Raw genomic sequence first — 18,312 nt, forward strand, 5'->3', positions numbered from 1 at the left:
TTTGTGGCTTGCCATTTGGCTAAGATTCACGGGAAAATTGCCCATGTCATTAATTAGGTTTAGTCTTCAAAAGATTGATTAAGGAAGAGGCAGGAAGTCAATTTGCTGATTAAGATGTTAAATGGGGGAATGGGGCCCGCCACAGTCCCACATCGAATGGAAGAGAATAGAAAGGCTGAAACCACGTAAGTGGCGCGTAAGCCTGCCTTCCTTCATAATGCGAGTAGCAACAAACAAAGTGATTGAAGGCCAGCCCCCCTCTGACGTCATATTGATATTGATATTGATATCGACTTTAAATTAGATGTATCAATCAAAATAAAATTCTTATTTTTCCTTTTTACACAAGCAATAAAAAGCATAGCTGCATAAGAAAGAAAGGGTACGAGCATGGGTATAAGGGCGGACTCATTATCTTGACCTAATTTTATGATCTATAATAAATTCTTAAACTTTATATACTAATTTTATTCATGTGAAACTTTAGATGCTAATTTGGAATCGCATGAGCAACAATAAAAAAAGAAGAGAAAAGAGTAAACAAAATTGAATAATAATGAAATACCTGTATCCAGATGGCCTTGTTGGTATTGAGTTATCAGTTAGAGCACCCCAGCAAATCCCCATATTTAATCTTTATCTTTGTCTCTGTCTCTCCCTCCTGGATTCTTTTATTATTATTATTATATGAATACAAAGAGGTAGATGGTAATGGTTTGCTGTAAATATTTAAAGCTGTCTGTGAGAGACGATTTCAATCTCAACATTCTTCAAAATCCCTTCCTTATTATGTTTGACAAATTTGTTTCCTTGTTTCTGTTTATCTGTTTATTTTTACCGACTTAAATTCTTCCTCCATTTGCACTCCACCAGCGCCGACTCTAAGCCTCTGGTTGATTTGGTAAGTTTGTTTTAATTATCACCACCAACTCCCTAATTAAAGAAGCCTTCTTCTAATTAGGCTATGCATTCATTTAACACAAATCCATAACCATGGCTGCTTCTAGTTTTGGTTACGATACAAGTAGAACAACAGTTAAATTAGGAGCTTCAAATCTAACCCGTTGGATTTATTGGATGGTAGGGATTAAACAAAAGGGTCTGTTTTACAAGTCCCCACATTGGATACTGAAAGGCTGGAAACACGTAAATGGTACGTGTGAAGAAAAGGTAGCCGCTTTGCTTTGATGTGATCTTTATGCTTACGGGAGAAGGAATAGTTTGATGTGATCTATCCACCCAAAATTAAAAAAAACCGTAATTAGGATAAGTTCCAATTCCACCGCTTTGTTGGTTGAAATGCTCATTCTTCTACACTTTTTGGAACTTTGCAACTTGGACGATTAAGGATTTGGAATTTCAATAACAAAAGAATGGAATTAGGAAGTGTCTTGTGGATGCTAGAAAAGTTTAAATATTGTAAAGAAGGCATAATGGCTGACATTGTCTCAATCATCAACTCGTGTTCTTTCGCATGTGAACTTTTCTTTTTTCTTTTATAAAGTTTTTATGCCAATTCCTAACAAAATTCACTGCTATTTTACGTCATGGAAATAAATTCGACTCTCAATCACTCAATCAATCAATCAAAACGTTGGGACTCTTGTGTCATTTTAAACATACGCTGCGCCTCAAGCGAATCGTCAAAACTCTTTATGTGTAAGAGCAATAGGCAGCACAGCCTAAAAATAAAGAGATTATGGAAACTGGCCCAAAGAACAAAAGTTAAACCCAAAAAGAGAAAAAGAAAAAGATGGCACTATCATCAATATCATCATCTCAGTACAATCAGAGGTATCCAACTTGTAAACAAACTACTACATTTGAGAAGCTCTCTCTCTTGAACAGCTTCCCCCCAAAATCCAAACGTCGTTTTCGTAAAGCCCAATTCATGTGGTGGATTCCATGTAATTGTCTTGTCCGTCTTTGCCTTGCCTTGGCTTGCTTTATGGCATATAATTTTGCCCATGTTTCACCATCAAAGAGGATGGTACGGCACATAGCCAAGCAAACCCTTGACGTTGGCTACGACATCGTTGCACCTAGTCAACAGGCTTAGCATCTGGTGTGAAATATCGACGCTGGGTGCACTTGGAAATGCAGTGGGTGTGTTGAGATGTTGACTATTTCTGGGTGGTGCCATTTCTGAATGGTGTGGTGGAAATTTATTATGCGGGGGCTTTGCATATTGAGGAGGAGGAAGTGGAGGACCAAGGGGAGGAGGAAGTATAGGAGGCGATGATGAAAAAGTTGGAGGAGCATTGACCTTTTGAAAGTTCCTAGTATTAAAATCCATAGCAATAGAAGAAGTAGAAGAAGAATGTGCAGCAGCACCACCATCAGCAAAACTAGCACTGCTGTTGTTGTTGTTGAAGTTATTTCTATTACCAGCCATCATGAATTGATCAGTACTTCTACTACTTTCTTCCCCACCTAACATGAATTTTACACGTGCAGTTCCTTTACTATTTCCATTGCCACCGGTAGTTACCTGCCCTCCCTGCTCCTCGCCCGACGACTTCTTCAGAATCGACTTGAGCTGGACTGCACTCTGTGGAAGAAGAGCCTGCTGCTGCTGTCTGAGTGCAGATGCCATTGCTGCTGTCAGTGACTGCCCCACTGATGAATCCTTAACCCGCGGAATCTCACTGGGATTGTCGCCCTTGCCGGAATCCGGAACTTCAGGACCACCCACTTCTCGAATTTGGCACCTCACACTAAAGTTGCCAAAAAGTGAGCTGTTTGCGGTAGCAAACTTCAATGCTGCTTGTGCATCAGATTTGTGCAGAAAGACAACCCGGCATGTTGCGGACTTCCAAAAGACACGGAGACCGGACTGATCCATAGGCCCAAATCGTGCAAACTTTGCCTTCAGTTCTGCTGGTGATGGGAGAGATATTTTGGGAGGGAACTTCATCACCAGCATTGTGGGTTCAACTGCCTTTGATGCAGGCTCTGTTTTCTTCGCAAAACCTGGCTTGATTGACCTTCGCAGAAGCGGTACTGCTGATTCTTTGGCCTCCACACGCTTGGATTCTAAAGCTCTCTGACTGGCCTTCTTCTCTGCAGCCAACGTTTTCAGATCACTAATTTTCTTGGACCTCTTAGCTGCAATATCTCCTTGACGGTCAGATGGGGCACGCTTCCGCCCGGCTATGGTAGGGTCGTCGGATCTGAACATGGGTTTTGCTGCCTTTGAGAATGGCAAATCTCTGACTTGCTCAGTAGGCGATATGTCAGAGGCTTTGACACCAGATGGAGATTTAGAGGAGCGAACTTCAACAGGTTCAGTCTCGGAGGGTGGTGACAGAACCAAGCTTTTCTGGTAGACAAGGGACCGGAAGTGCAGAAAGAACTGCCGAACAATTGCAGGGCTGTTTGTTTCAAAACCATGAAAAGGATCAAGGGCAAGGGCTTGCAAATCACTTACCAGTTGTGGTAGTTCAAGCTCCACATCTCCCAGGCCAACAATTGAAAATTTTCCAACAGTTTCAGACGAGTTATTACTGGCAACAACATCTTTCTTATGATGTTCTACCTGGATGTCCTCTCTTGGAGCCAAACCTACATCCTTGGAATTTCCTGCAACTTTACTCCCCAAGGAATGTACCTTTCCAGAAATCAAAGGCTTCTGTGGGTTTCTGAAGCTTGCTTCAGAACCTAACTGTTTCTTCTTTTTCTTTTTCCTGTTATCCCCCATCATAGAGTCTTCGGTGCGCAAGTCCTCTGCACGCCGTTTAAGAACCTTTGCTTTTTTCACTCCACCAATAGCTTTCATCCCACCTGAACTCTTTGCCTCAACTGAGGAAGGATCTCCAACACCACGACCATCGCGAACTTGATTCAATTCATAACCTCCTTCCACTTTCTTCAAAGAACTAGAAGGTTGTTGAAAATTTTCATGTGATCCAGACAATTTTGGACTCTCTTCACATTTAATCTCAACCAAACCCTCACCTTCCTGCTTTAAGGGTTGTGATGTACCATCTTTTGTACGTTGCTTGGTCCCTTCCCCAAATAAATCAAGACATTCTGTGCTTGTACCTCCGTCTTTTACTTCCTGCAGAGCCCCTCTTTCTTTGTCAAGAGATGGCTTTGCATCATTAGTAACATCTTGGGTGGTGAGAGAGCTGTTTGCTGTTGCCTGATCTATGATTACAGCTTCTTTCCCATATACATCTGTATTTGAAACTGTAGAACTGCGGCTGATAAAATCAGTCTGTTCATGTTTTGCTGGAACCCGAGTCTTTGTAGAGACAGCTGGAGCCCTCTTCTGTACTGTATAATCCCCATCTACTAATGGTATTGATCCCTCCAAGCCAGCAGATGGGGCTGAGGAACTAGCTTGGCCCTGGCTAGTTAGATGGGTTTTCAAGTTACTGGGTTCATCTCTCCGTTTGAAAACGTATTTGTCTTTCTTTGAATGATCCTTGACTTTCATGGGTTTCGTGGCATTCTTCCGCCCACCCAGAACTTCAGCAATCACCAATGGACCACTCAAGGGAGCTGGTTAAGGAAACAATCCCATTAGAAAATCATGTTAAGTGAATTCAACTTAAAATACAGATGGAAAAACATCTAATTTTGCTTTATGCAAATTAAAACAGAAGAATTGGGCAGGAGTTAAGGGCAATTCAGGGTACTTGAAGATGCAAATAGTAATGTAATACCCTGAGGGTTTTCTAGACATTGTCTCCATACTTGCACAATGTTATGAGTCAACCCAAATTCACTGGAAAGGCATAAGAAACAAAAACATACACCAAAAAAATCAAATCTGTTATCTGTTAGGTCTAATTTTGGAACACTGAAAGGGTAAGAATCTGGCATAAATCATGATGTGAAAGGCTACTTGGGATAACACCAAGACCTTTGACATTCAAGGTCTATGATTAATTATCTTTAATACCAATTACAAAAACAAAATTCAGGTTTACATCCCAAATTTCCCATAAATGCAACTACAAGGGAACTTCCTGTGGCAAACATATCAAAATTCAATCATCACAGTAAACTGATTAAGCATTTCATTATCCACATAAAAGCCAATAATTAAATGCATGAAAGCTAGGCTGCAAATACAAAAAGAGATTAAGGTAACTGATAACATTTTAGTTCTGCACATTCATCTACAGTTATGTTTATTATGCAGTCCCACCCTTAAGAAAGGGAGGGTGATCTCCACAAGAGCTACTCAAGCATTCCTTGCACTAGCACAGACACAAGTAAGTTACAGCATGAAGGCCCAAAATTGATTATTATTTATCACCAACGATTATGAGAAAGTATTAAAATACCTCGAGGTGGGTCCACTGGGGCAACTAGTTTACGAGAAGAGCGTCCTTGATGCACTCCGAATGCCTGAGCATAGGTCTCATCATACTCTTCAAACACAGCCTTACGAAATGCAAATGCAGTAGCCTTATTCTTATTAAAGTTAAGGCTCTTCTGATCATCACCGTGTGGTAACACGGCCAACTGCTTTAAGAAAGACAAGATCTCACTCGGCTTAAAACTATCCCTCACCTTCTTAATCTGATTCTCAGAATAAACTGCTCCCGGCTCATAATCTGGCACATCAACAACAAAGTACCCTTGCACACTTGTGGCCCGGAAATTATAGGGGTTCCTACATTTACAAGCCAAACCAACTCCACACCTGCGATTCGCCTCATCAACAGCCTCTTCCACAGCCTTCACAAAGGTTCTGTGATTCGTCTGCAGAGATTTCTCAGCAAAATGGGGATCAAATGGGATAAGCTCAGCTGGGTCGAACCACCCATAGCTACTATCACCAAAGAAAGCCACCAACACATGACCTTCCCTTCGTGTCCGGCGCACCTGAGACGATGCAAATGCCTCGTTAAATATGTGTCCCGGCCACCATGGGTGAGATTTTACCTTTCCCCACACCAAATCACCCACTTCGAACCCATAGCTAAGTGCCCTCGACGTTCCAAGAGCTACTCCACTCTTCTCATTAGCCACAAACTCATCAAACTCAGATAACAAAGACCGGTGCTCATAAGACTTATCCTTCTCCACATCTGCACGGTCATCTTCATCATTTTCATTATCAAATTTTTCATAATCCTCGTCGATTTCGACCCTTCCAATGTCAAATACATCCTCCTGATCATCATGGAATACAAAGACACTCGCTTTTTCCAACTGAATTCCAGAGCCCTTCGATTCCATCACTTTATCTACATTCCAAACGTCACTCTCCGGACTAACCCTAACCCTAGCCCTATCCTCCTCAGATCTTCCGCCTCTGGAAACCCGAGAATCACCAGCCTCGCTCTCCGGAGCTCCTGAATCGAACTCCATTGTTGAAACCCTAGCTTCATCTTTTGAGCTACCAGCACCGCCTTCGGAAACCCTAGCTCTAGCTTCCTCAACCTCTACAGTGGCACCTGATTTTCCGTCCAATTCGAAATCGTTGTTCATCACAGAGATCTTCGAACCGCTGTAATCGAAATCCTCCGAAGCTCTAAAGAAACAGAGTTGGGGGGTCCCAATGAAGAGGCATACCTTTCTATCGTCTCGTGATGGGGATATGAAAGTACGAGAGTTTCCAGGAAAGTGCCAGAAAGTGGGGGATTTTGAGGGATGCAAATAAACCCTAAAGAGAGGGAGATAGAGGAAAGGAGAAGGTGTTTGGATGGTAAGAAAATATGGGAGAATTGTGATTTTTCTGGGTCGCGAGAATACCAATAATAACACTATGTTCACTCTACTCTCATGGGTCGGGCAATTATACAATACAACACCAGCGAGAAATTATAGAATGTTACGGTATCACCACGTCAGTTGATAAACTTCCATTCAGAAATCGCCACACGTTTATTTTAAAAAAGAAAATTTAATTATTTGTATAACTGGCCTTTAGCTTCTAATATTATCCTTTAGAATAAAATTAATTAAAAATACAAAGGGCAAAAAGAAAAAAGTAAAACTGTGGGATAACCTCCCACCACCCCAACCCCCTCCACTGCTCCTTCTATGTTTCTATTCCTCCCGCCAACTTCAATTTCCTCATCTAGGTTGTCTTCATCTCCCTCAAAAACCCCAGTTCCAAGTTCACTTTGTCCAATATTGCTCTCAATCCCACATGGGTTTAACAAGAAACTCTGTACACAATTTTTGAGTTGAGCAAGTGCTGAAACTCGTTCCGAAATATGTATGGAAATAATTACTAATTTAACTATGCAGAAAAACAAACTTAACTAAAAGTCCCCAAGAAACTCTTTGTATGCGGAGTAAATTTTTGCACCCTTTGGAATGTGAAAATAAAAAACTACAAAATAAAGTGATTCTTGGAACGGGAGAAAGAGAGACAAAACAAAGATGAAGGAAAAGGGGAAGGAGCGGCAACAAGGGGTAGGGCACTGCCGAGTGCCAACATTGGCCTCTACATTTGTCTTTTTTTTTTTTTTTTTTTTATATAAATTTTTTTCTAAAGGGTAAAATTGAAACTAATGTCCTGCCGGAAAAACAATTAAAAGTTTCTTTTAATAAAGACACGTGGCAAATTCTGAGTGGGAGCATCAACAGTTGATGTGGTGATACCGTATCACTCTATAATTTCTCCAGTAGAACGAGGCCATTAGGATGCTGCCACGTCAATAATGGGTGCTCACCCAATTTTCAGTTTTTTACTTTTTTCTTCATTGCTTTAAGCTCCATTTTTTCCTTCGTATTTTTCTCACCCATCACAAAATTATCATTCAGATTTAGAATATACCTTCGAAATACTTCAGACAAAGGAAAAAAGAAAAGTTGCTTTTAATATACATAACCAACATTGAGCCTAAGAAATCAAGAAACCAACAATATATCTTTTAAAATGCGTTCAAGGCTTGTGATCTTTACATGTAATTTAGCTGAAGATGGTAAAAAGTTTTGTAGGAACATGAGTGAATGAGTAAAGTAACAGCTGAAGATAGCAACACTTACACTGAAGGAGAAAAAGGAAAACTAAAAATTATTTGAACTACATCCTTTTTGCACGGCGATTGAGATTTGGAACATACAATGTGCGGGCAACAAATTTTGTGTGCCTTTGACCTCCGTTTATCTATGAGTGTTTGAAGAATTAAATAACAAAGAGCTGGTCCTTGAAAATCAAAAATAAAAAAATTCAACAATTTTTTATTTTTAATCTATGCGAAGCGGTTCAGCTGGATTGATGCCCGCCCCTACTTCCAACATTATGAAATGAAAAACATAACTCCATTAAAATAGAATAATTACATTGAGCACACAAATAACTCAAGGAATGATAAGTTTGGGAGGTCAATCAAGTATTTCCATTAAGGCAACAAAGTATAAACAATGAGATCTACACTTCACTTAATATATATATTCACTTTGAATACAAACTCCAACAAAAATTGGTGACCCAAAAGAATTATATAGCACTCACAGACATGAAACTACATAACTGAAATTGCAGACATGTATTCATGCAAAAACCCCAAGTGGGGTCCTCTCCCTCTCTCTCGCCAATAAGAACCTCATATCTTATTTCTATCACAGGAAAGAACTTGGTTGAGTATAATAAAAATATATCAAAAGGAGTTAAAAATAATTCAATGAGAACCAAATCTATCATGTAAAACCCCTATTCATTTGGCCTTGACAGCTATTTAGGCATCGTCCGCTTTTTCATTACCAGGTGTTCCAGCAAGCCAGCCCCAAACACCGCCTGAGCTCTGCCTTTTAGCATTCAAAGCTGCTTGTTCGGATGCAGCCTTTTGTCGCTGGAGGAGTTCAAGTTCTTTCTGCAATGCCTCCATTGTTTGCAGCTTCTGTCGAAGTTCTGCAAGTTCAACCTGCAGGTTCAAAGAGTAATTAGCAGAAAACCCAGATTATGACCAATGTTTCGAGGCAGCCAGATCGTATCACAATCAGGCTGCTCGCTAAGGTCAGCTTAAATGAATAGTCATAAGGTTAAACACATTCCTCCTGAACCTCAATTTTTTCACACAGATCATCCCAGAAACTATTACAAGGTCAACAAAAATTTGAACTGAAAGTGTGAGAAATCTTGTTTGGCAAGGGAAACATCTAGATCAACCGAGAAACAAGTGATAAGAACATACCTCAAGTTTGAAACATCTTGACTGCTCAGATGCAAGTTGGCCACGTACAGATTGAAGCTCCTACAAAGTTAGTACAAGGAAATCAATGGCAATTCCTAAGAAAGGAAAAATACACAAGAATTATGTGTACCCTTGAAAAAAATTTGATAATCACCACCAACAGTGGACAATAAAAAAATCTCCATTTAATCTCCAGCGTGAAGAGAAGCCAACCAGAAATTAGCACCATTCACAATCACAAAGGATCGGATTCCAGCCATAATTTCCTTGTGAACACAAAGTTGCAAAAAGCAACAAAAATATATCCAGCTGTTTTTTATGTATATGCATGCATGCACGTAATAATAGTTACCTTGTACAGGTCAGTGTTTCGAGTCTCTGCTTCTGCTAACTCTTGCTTTAATTGGAGAGTTTGTACTTTCTCCTTGCTTAGTGATGATTCTAATTCTTCTTTCTCTGCTTTGAGGGTTGCTATAAGATGTTCATTGGTAATCTTGCCTCTTGCTTTCTGCATAAGAGTGTGAATAAAATAACATTAAAACTCAGTATTGTGGCAAAAAAAACGTGCAAAATCAGAGATGCAGAGTAATACAAGATAAATAAAATTTATCGGACGCTAGTAACTACTGGATCATTAAGAAAATGGTAACCATAGACAACTTTAACAAAGTAAATAACTTCTGGAAATAAAAAATAAGGTTGGAAAAAAAAGTTCTAATGACAATCAGATGGGGGTGCCACATAAAATAAAAACAAAGGCCAAATCTCTACATGCTTTTCGAAGTCACATACCATGAGATCTGACTCAACATTGTCCATAACGATTTCCCTAATTTTTCCTTCTTGCCCTGCTTCAAACTCAGACTCCACATCTCTGGTACCATTTGTGGCATTAAGCACAGCAGAAACACTGTCTGGCACAGGAGTTTCCATCATCTTTGTTTGCAAGGTTGACTTGTGGCTTGGTTTAAGAACGTTAACCTAACATCAAGAAACAAATTTAACAAGAACATAGAATAAGAGCAGAGTAAGCCACAAGTATATCGGAGTCTGATCCTCACCTCATTGTTGTAACGCCCATTGTACCCTCCAAATGATACAAGTACATCTTCACCATTGTAAGAACCTACGGCCAAACTTAGTCCCTGAAATAGGAGACAATCAGATAGCGGTGCCACTACATTACTGCTGGCAGTGAAATAATCTCACACTTGACAGAAGGCCATGTTACCAACCCCTCATGCAGGCATCTCATCATGATTTAAGATTAATACTAAGGCACAGAGCTCAAAGCCGTTCAAGCTAAGTGACTATACAGAGTCCAAAAATAATTACCTCACTAGCAACAGGAATGCGCCCTTCAACAGTAGTTACAACAGACCAAACAAGTGTAGACATATTTAGGACAACAGTTTCTGAAGCCCCTGCAAAAATTCAAAATGAAGAGATAAATACCTAACTTCATGGAGTAAAATAGATTCCAGTTAAGAAGTAGATTCACCAACACCTTACGAATTCCAGAACCAACCAGATGCCAAAATAGTAGCATACATACCACTCTTGTTGTCACCACCACCAACTATGAACCAATTCTCCCCAACTGTTACACCTGCATGTCCAGCCCGTGCAGTTGGTATCTCACCCTGTTGTGTGGGTCTTGACCATTCCATCTATACATTCCAAATATATGAAAGGCATGAGTGATAGTTTTACTGCAAAACAAGAAACAAAAATTCTAGAATGGAGTAGTTATCTTACAGTTTGCAAATCAAGGACATGCAGATCATTGTAACAAGTGGCATGGGAACCCCCACCAAAGATAAGGAGGTAGCGGTCAGCATGAACAGCAGCAGTGTGATCAGACCTTGGAGAAGGAGGCACCCCTCTGTAAAAAAGTGAAATATATTAACCTCAAAGGTCGATCCACACATAAGCATATGCCTTGAACAAATATTTTCCAGCCTACCCCACCCCAACCCCTTAAAAATATGTGCCAAATTTTTTCAGAAAGCAACAAAATTTCCTTTTTCATCAGCAGCAAAAAACCGTTAACAAAATTTGCCAATTCTTTCAAACAACCAAAAAATAAAAAATAAATATTGCTTGTGCTTCTGAAGTTGCCAGTTATATCTTACATGGCATCAATCTCATCCCAGGTCATTGTTTCTAGGTCAAGAATATGCAGGTCATTCAAGAGAGTTCTCTTTGCATCTTGTCCCCCAAAAATCACCAAGCCACCTCCAACAAGGGACACAGATTGACCCCCACGCGATGCCTGTAAAACATGAATACGAAAGGATATTGATTTCCAAATTCCAAGCCCACCATTGTGTTTTACAATGAGATTTTATACACACAAAAATATATAAATATAAATAAATAAATACCGGTGGTTTTCCATAAGTCTTTAAGAATGACCACGTGCAAGTTTGTAGATCAAATGCCTTCACTGCCATGCCAAAACAAGGAGAAAAGAAAAAAGAAAGTTCAAGAAAACAGTAAAAGCATCAAGGTTTTAAATAAATATAAAATAAAATAAAAAAGAGGCAAAATAATATGCCTGGATGACTGTAAAAATGAGTTTTCTTACTACTTGGATATCACATATTCAATAATCAAAAGGATCGGCCTTAAAAAGCTTGAACTGAATCGAGACAGAGGTTCTATTGGGAACTGATTAAAGCAGAAGGATAAAGATATCATCCAAAGTTTCAAACCATCAGAAAACCAAAGGACACTAAGATAATAATTCGTACCCTCAATAGAATCAGAAGGATCCTTTGTATGTCCAGCAATTGAAATAAGTTGATTCTCCCATGATATCTACAGAAACAGAGAAATGATTGCACAGTACTATGGGTATCTGAATCATTGCACCAAAATTCAGCAGAAAGAGATGGATATTGTCCAAAAGCGTATCTTTGGAATAGAGCCTTGATTATAATATTAATCAAAGGGTTATACTAACCAAGGAATGACCAGCACGTGCGGTTACTGTTACTGGAGATGGTGACTCGAGTGACTCAGCCCCAGCTTTGGCCTCAATCTTTGACCAACTCCAACTCCTCAAATCCAAGGCCTGTATTGTACTTCGAATATGTGAGAACAAGAAAATGTAATTACAACCATGTAAATTCAAGTATACAGAACATCAAGTTTGAATATAAACTTATAACAATACAAAGGAAGCACCACAACCATAGAGCTTACAATCATTAAGAACACTTATATATCCAAAGACACTTTTCTTCACAAATGAAGAATGAATATTACAAGAGTTCCATGTGGAACCCACCTACAGAAGCTATATAATCCAACTCAGAAAATTGTTCTCATTTTCTTCTTCAGATGCGTAATGTACCATTCATTGTACCAATATATAAGAATCATAGCAAAGACACCCCAAAAAATTTACACCACTATTATAGGAAGACTTGGAAAACTGTCCAATGTAGAATACTTATGATTTTCAAATGTTTATAGGCGTGTACATGCAAATAAGTTGCTTACATGGAGATCATTTAGGTAGCGACCATTGTGGTTTCCACCATATATGTACATCTTGTCTTGAATAACTGCTGCTCCATGCTGAAATCATGAGAACACATTGCTCAAAAAGAAGAAGGCAGAGAATATAAAGAAAATGAAAATACAGAAATCCAAATACCTCATATCGGGATTTCGGACGATGGCCAGATATTGGAGGTGCAATCCATTGATCATAAACACCAATTGAACCAAAGCCTTCAGAGACAACATCTTTATCCTGAGCTTCCACTATGCTCCCATTTTCAGTGGAGATTGTCTTGGTCTCAGGGAAAGAGTTCCCATTCTCGACAACTGGGTGAACATTTGAACTTTGCTATAACCAACCAAAAATCATACATACGCACAGAGAAAAGCACTAGGTAAGAACAAATGAATGAGGAAGAGTCGCATGCTCATTGTAAGGCCAAAGAATAAAGTCTCTAAAAGATTTGCAGAATTAAGGTATTGATATCAGACTCTACACCATTACTGATCTTTTCAGATGTTAAAAAAGGAACTTAAGTGGGATTCCTACCAGAAGTTATGGTGGTGATGTAATTTATAGGGCAGATATATATTGGTGTGATGTAGGAGTGGACGAAGTGATGATAATGATTAGTAGGGTGTACTACAAGCACCTCTCTTGTGTCTAATTCCTGATCAGTTGGCAATAGAGAGGGAAAAAAAAATACAAAATTATAGAAACAACTTCCAGATTACTCACATTCATTTGTACATCTACCACAGGATCTGAAACAAAGTTTGATGCTCTTGAATACCAACCTGGATCTTCTTCCTACTCAAAAAATAATGCAAACCAAGATAAATTAGTGAAGGTTCTTGGTCACATGACAAAAACATGGACCTGGAAATCTTATTGCGCACACCTCTAATATTTTCACAAAAAGACGCATTGCTTCAGTGGAAGCCATGTCTGCAAGCTTCTTCCAGCTGCAAATCGTATATGCAGAACGCCATTAAATTTTTGGAAAGAAAGAAAAACTCAATATAGTACGAATAAGTGCATGATGCTGCACATACACATACGCACCCCCAGACGCACAAACACTGGCACATGTATGCCATCATAAAATGAGAGAACGAGAGAAAGTTGTAAATATAAGCATACCTGCTCCATTTGCTTTTCTCAACAGCATTCCAAGCACTAGGTTCAGGTGTGTTGCAAGGCCCTACTGTAGCCTGGAATTGCAATCGTAAAAATAATTAGACGAGTACAATAGCACATATTAGATTGACATGCAAATTTACATGCATCCATCATTACACATACATACAGATATGATTGCATATAAACAGATATTTCAATTTAAGTTTTAGATCAACATCCTAATGTACAAATCTGGATTTCGATATGCCAGATCTACCTAATTCAATCTAAGTTGCATATAATTACACAACTTAAACACGAAAGAATCAACGCAAAAATCGAACACACTACTGAACAAGCAAAATCAACAACCACATCACTAATCAAAACCACGTTAAAACGCAAATCAACCACACCGTTGCTCCGAAATCCAATCAAAATTACAAAACAAAACGATTGCAAATAGAAAATATGAACATCGCAAATGTTGTTCCAGAGTGAAAAAAGACGATGAACCGCAGAATTGACATTGTACTGGCAATACGATCGAGAATCGAGGATTTATGATTGAGATCAATTTCCAGACCAGAAATGAAGTAGAAAGAAAAAAGTGAGAGGAATGGGATCGAGGAGGCAGTGGATGGAGGTACCTGCTGGTACAAAGCATAGAGTATGAGAGCGGACTCGGAGTTGAACTTGGAGCGGACGGCTTTGGAGGAGGAACGAGGAGATCCGTCGAAGCCAGCGTACGAGGCCGCCGCGTAAAACCGCTCGGGGTATTGGAGCCCCGAGCTCGCTCGAGCCATAGCCATTTTCTTCTCTCTTTCTCCTTCTCTCTGGTACGGGTCTATTTGCGCCTGTTTTGTAAAGAGAAAGAGAAACGTATTTCTGGGGTTTCAATTTTTTGGGGGATTTTAATTAGTTATGTGGGTTGGGATTTGAGGAGTATAAGTGAAGGAAGTGATTGTTTGTTTATGGTGTGATTTATAGAATATGGGCTCAAATCTTTTTTTTTCTTTTCTTTTTCCTTTGTTCCCTTGGTTTTCTTGGCATTTGATTTTCTGGTAAGTTGGGCAGGGGTCGACTTTGGGGTATATAAAGGTAGTGCTCATTTTACTACTTGGTGATGTTTGGGCAGTATTAATTAGCTTGGGAACAATTACTAATGGAAAATTTTCACCTAACCTGATTAAATAATGGTATCTCATAACTAGTCACTAACTTGAAATGTTTATTAACAAAAAAAATTACAATCTTATTAACCGATCATCTTAATTAGACCATGTAAATATATGTTGAACGCTAAATTATAAATTAGATATATTATGCCAACATGTCTAGCTCAATTAAAAAAGGCCTTGACTTGCAGACCATTAATCTTATCTTCGAATTTTATGACACTTTGATAATGTGTGTGAGAAACCCCCGTTCAATTGTAGTTTAGATTATCATTTGTATTCAACAACAAAAAAGAGATACATTAGTCATACACTTTCGTAATTAAGACAAAAGTTAACATTTCTCTATACCAATAAATTTAAGGATAATCGATTTTTGAGTATCTAAATTTTGTGAAAATTTTGTATGTCAACTCTATACTTTCTGTAGCTCATTTATGATTGAATCGAATATAAGTAATGAAATTGTATTTGCATCCCAATAGGCAACACAACAATAAAAGCATCAACATACAATTACTCTCGTAACATGCAAGCTTAAACAAAGATTCCTAGTTTTGTATGGTATGAAATTTATTCCATATAAAGTAAATCATAAGTTTCAATTTGAGAGGATGGCATTGCGAAACCTAAAATGATGAACGTGCATCCTTAGCTTAAATAGTGCAATCACACAAACACAACTTTATTTGAGTGTCACCTTGGCCACCTCTAAATGATACCTATCCATTCAAAATAACCTCTGAACTAATCCCACCTTTGCTCGATGTAAAACCAAAGCTACCCAACCAATGGCATTATCAAATCCTTAACTAAAAACTCATTAACAATGCATGTGGTTGACTTTTCAGTATAAAATATATTAATATTTACTTATTAGACAGTGTAATCAGGTCATATTCGGTCTGACCCAGTTCGTTTGACACACTTCTATAAATGTATTGTGTTTTGTTGTTACAATTAATTAAAGAAATATATCTTTTTGGAGCTCACTCTTTCTTTTCCTTATCATGTAATTCATGATTATTTTCCATTGGGTTGTGTTGCTACTTCGCTTCATAGCTTTGTGTTTCCTTAATTCCATCCACAAATTTCTAGATGTGGTCAGCATTGCAATGGTGCAAAACATTTACTAGTAGGGAATTTGAATGTCCTTAAGCCAATTATTTGGGATAAGTCACAATAGGTAGAGTGAAAGGGACAAATATCAAATACATATAAGGTTTAGTGGCATCAGATTATCAAAAGATACCAAACTACTTAGTGGGGGCCTGAGGTCCTTGTGCGTCATCTTCCTTCATTTGTGCCTGCATCACTGAAGCAACTCCCCTATTTTCATGGCGAGATCATCTTCTTCCTCTTCCTTCTCGAACCATGGGAGACAATAGCTCATCCTTCTCCTATTTCTTCAACAGAAACAGCTCCTATAACTTCCTCTCTACTAATTCCAAGAGCGCATTGCATTCTCCTTGTCAGTGTTTCAAGTATTGGAAGCAGTTGTTTCTCCAACTCAAGCACAGCTCGTGCTCGTATAACATCTTCGATATACATATGAAAGTCCCAACCTATGGTTGCAAAAACCTTATTTTGCACATATATGTAAGATTCGGGACCTAGCCCTTGTATGCTAGCAAGTAGAACTCCCTCTTCAAGAAGGCTCTACTCCTTAAAGATCAGGTGGTCTCTGTCAAGTGGCCTATTAAGCACAAATGTATAGCCCAATTGTACATTTGGGGCTACATGGGGGGATATCCTCAAGGGGTATTGTTGGCAAATCAACACCTCTGAATGAACACACAAACAATAACAATTTTATATAATTAAGTTTGATCGATATAACATTATTCTTCATGCCACAATACAATTAAGTTTCCCCAAATCAAAGATAGCTACTTGGGTAGTTGGTTCATGTTGATGGGGATTTTAAGTTTCTATATATGCTTTTGATCCGGTCAATGATATTGTATTTGATCGGTAACGTTGTTGTTTAGTTCATCTCATGTTGCTTTTGGTTACAAAATATGCAATTCATTGTGCTTTACCTTTATATTTATATGGTATGTGGGCTTAGATAGTTTTAGTTGTTTGTTCAAAATAGGTTATATATGAACTCTTACATGCCCTTGCCCTTGTCAAGTAGTGGTTGAAATGCATTCCTAGCAGCAGCAGCTGGTTAGTGTGGCCAAATTGCTTTAAGTACACATGTAACATGCTAATGCATCCATGTTTACGGATGTATGAGACAGCTAATTATCCACCAAAGCTATCAAAATATGTAATAAATATCCACTATAACATTGTTTGCAAATATGGTATCTCTACAATTCCATGCACTAAAGATTCATATGTTCTTTCTAACAGCTCGATAATGAGCAATTATTTCATCGCTTTGAGAACACCACCAAGATCAACATGGACATGGACACGAACACCACGATTTTGAAGCCAGAGCTTTCCCAGAAGCTTTGTCATTCGTCAACTTGAAGCTCCATGACCACTCGCTGTAACTTATCTTTTAGCTCTTTCAAAGCTTTTGTCTTTTCGCTCACCCCGTCACAATAAATATATAGTTGCAGTAACAAATTGATTGATAAGGATCTAACTGAAACCATAGTAAGTCTATTAGCGACGGCCCAGACACTCTCACTAAAGCCTTACTGATATTCTGGCAAATTTGAGATGCTTGAAACAAATGTGTTTTCCAAAATCTTTGTTTTCTGGCAAATTTAAGACACAAAATTATCGTATTATACACATAATTCTAACATATTATTGAATAAAAATAATATGTATTTAAAAAAAAAATGTCTGCTTTTTCCTAATTGTTTTTTAAAAAACAGTAGAGCCGCGCGGCTATACTCGTTTTTAAAAAACTTCAAATATAAATAGTACGGCCGAACGGCTGTACCGGTTTGACACGTGGCGCATAGGCCATGAGCGGGTGTATAAATAGTACAGCCGGCCGGCTATACCAGATTCTTCCTTAAAAATAGTATAGCCGCACGGCTATACTCCTTTTCCCCACTTTTTTTTTAAACACGTGGCACCTGTGCTTTGTGCGCGTCCTTTTTTTAATATATAAATAGTATAGCCGCGCGGCTATACTTCCTTTCCCCAATTTTTTTTTAAAATACGTGGCACCTGTGCTTTGTGCTTGTCTTTTTTTTAATATATAAATAGTATATCCGTGCGGCTATACTATTCAAAAAGAAGTTTTAATCTGGTACAATTTTTTTTTTTTTAATCCCACTTTTAAATATAAAAGAATTAGTTTCTTGAGTTTTGTTTTTTGGCCTTCTTCTTTACTTAAACATATGCAATTGAGCAATATCTTAGCCTTTTTCAATTACTTTAATTACTATTCAATATAAAAAAATTAAAGAAAAAGTCC

At 38.5% G+C, this 18,312-nt stretch overlaps 2 protein-coding genes across 2 annotated transcripts; both read right to left on the bottom strand.

The window, feature by feature from the left end:
* Nucleotides 1-1,611: 1,611 nt before the first annotated feature.
* LOC117630818 lies at nt 1,612-6,757 on the bottom strand. Its single transcript, XM_034363606.1, has 2 exons — nt 5,298-6,757; nt 1,612-4,506 (listed from the first exon to the last, which is right to left on the bottom strand). The coding sequence occupies exons 1-2, from the start codon at nt 6,448-6,450 to the stop codon at nt 1,979-1,981; spliced, it is 3,681 nt and encodes a 1,226-aa protein (XP_034219497.1). The 5' UTR covers nt 6,451-6,757; the 3' UTR covers nt 1,612-1,978.
* A 1,532-nt stretch (nt 6,758-8,289) lies between these two features.
* Nucleotides 8,290-14,838, bottom strand: LOC117631160 (acyl-CoA-binding domain-containing protein 4). The gene is made up of 18 exons (XM_034364149.1): nt 14,394-14,838; nt 13,765-13,835; nt 13,523-13,586; nt 13,360-13,431; nt 12,775-12,969; nt 12,618-12,695; nt 12,076-12,186; nt 11,864-11,930; nt 11,495-11,556; nt 11,243-11,382; nt 10,866-10,992; nt 10,663-10,777; nt 10,443-10,531; nt 10,169-10,252; nt 9,900-10,088; nt 9,460-9,615; nt 9,108-9,167; nt 8,290-8,837 (listed from the first exon to the last, which is right to left on the bottom strand). The coding sequence occupies exons 1-18, from the start codon at nt 14,553-14,555 to the stop codon at nt 8,652-8,654; spliced, it is 2,028 nt and encodes a 675-aa protein (XP_034220040.1). The 5' UTR covers nt 14,556-14,838; the 3' UTR covers nt 8,290-8,651.
* Nucleotides 14,839-18,312: the final 3,474 nt, after the last annotated feature.

This window comes from Prunus dulcis, chromosome 6, assembly GCF_902201215.1.
Source record: "Prunus dulcis chromosome 6, ALMONDv2, whole genome shotgun sequence".
NCBI lineage: Eukaryota > Viridiplantae > Streptophyta > Magnoliopsida > Rosales > Rosaceae > Prunus > Prunus dulcis.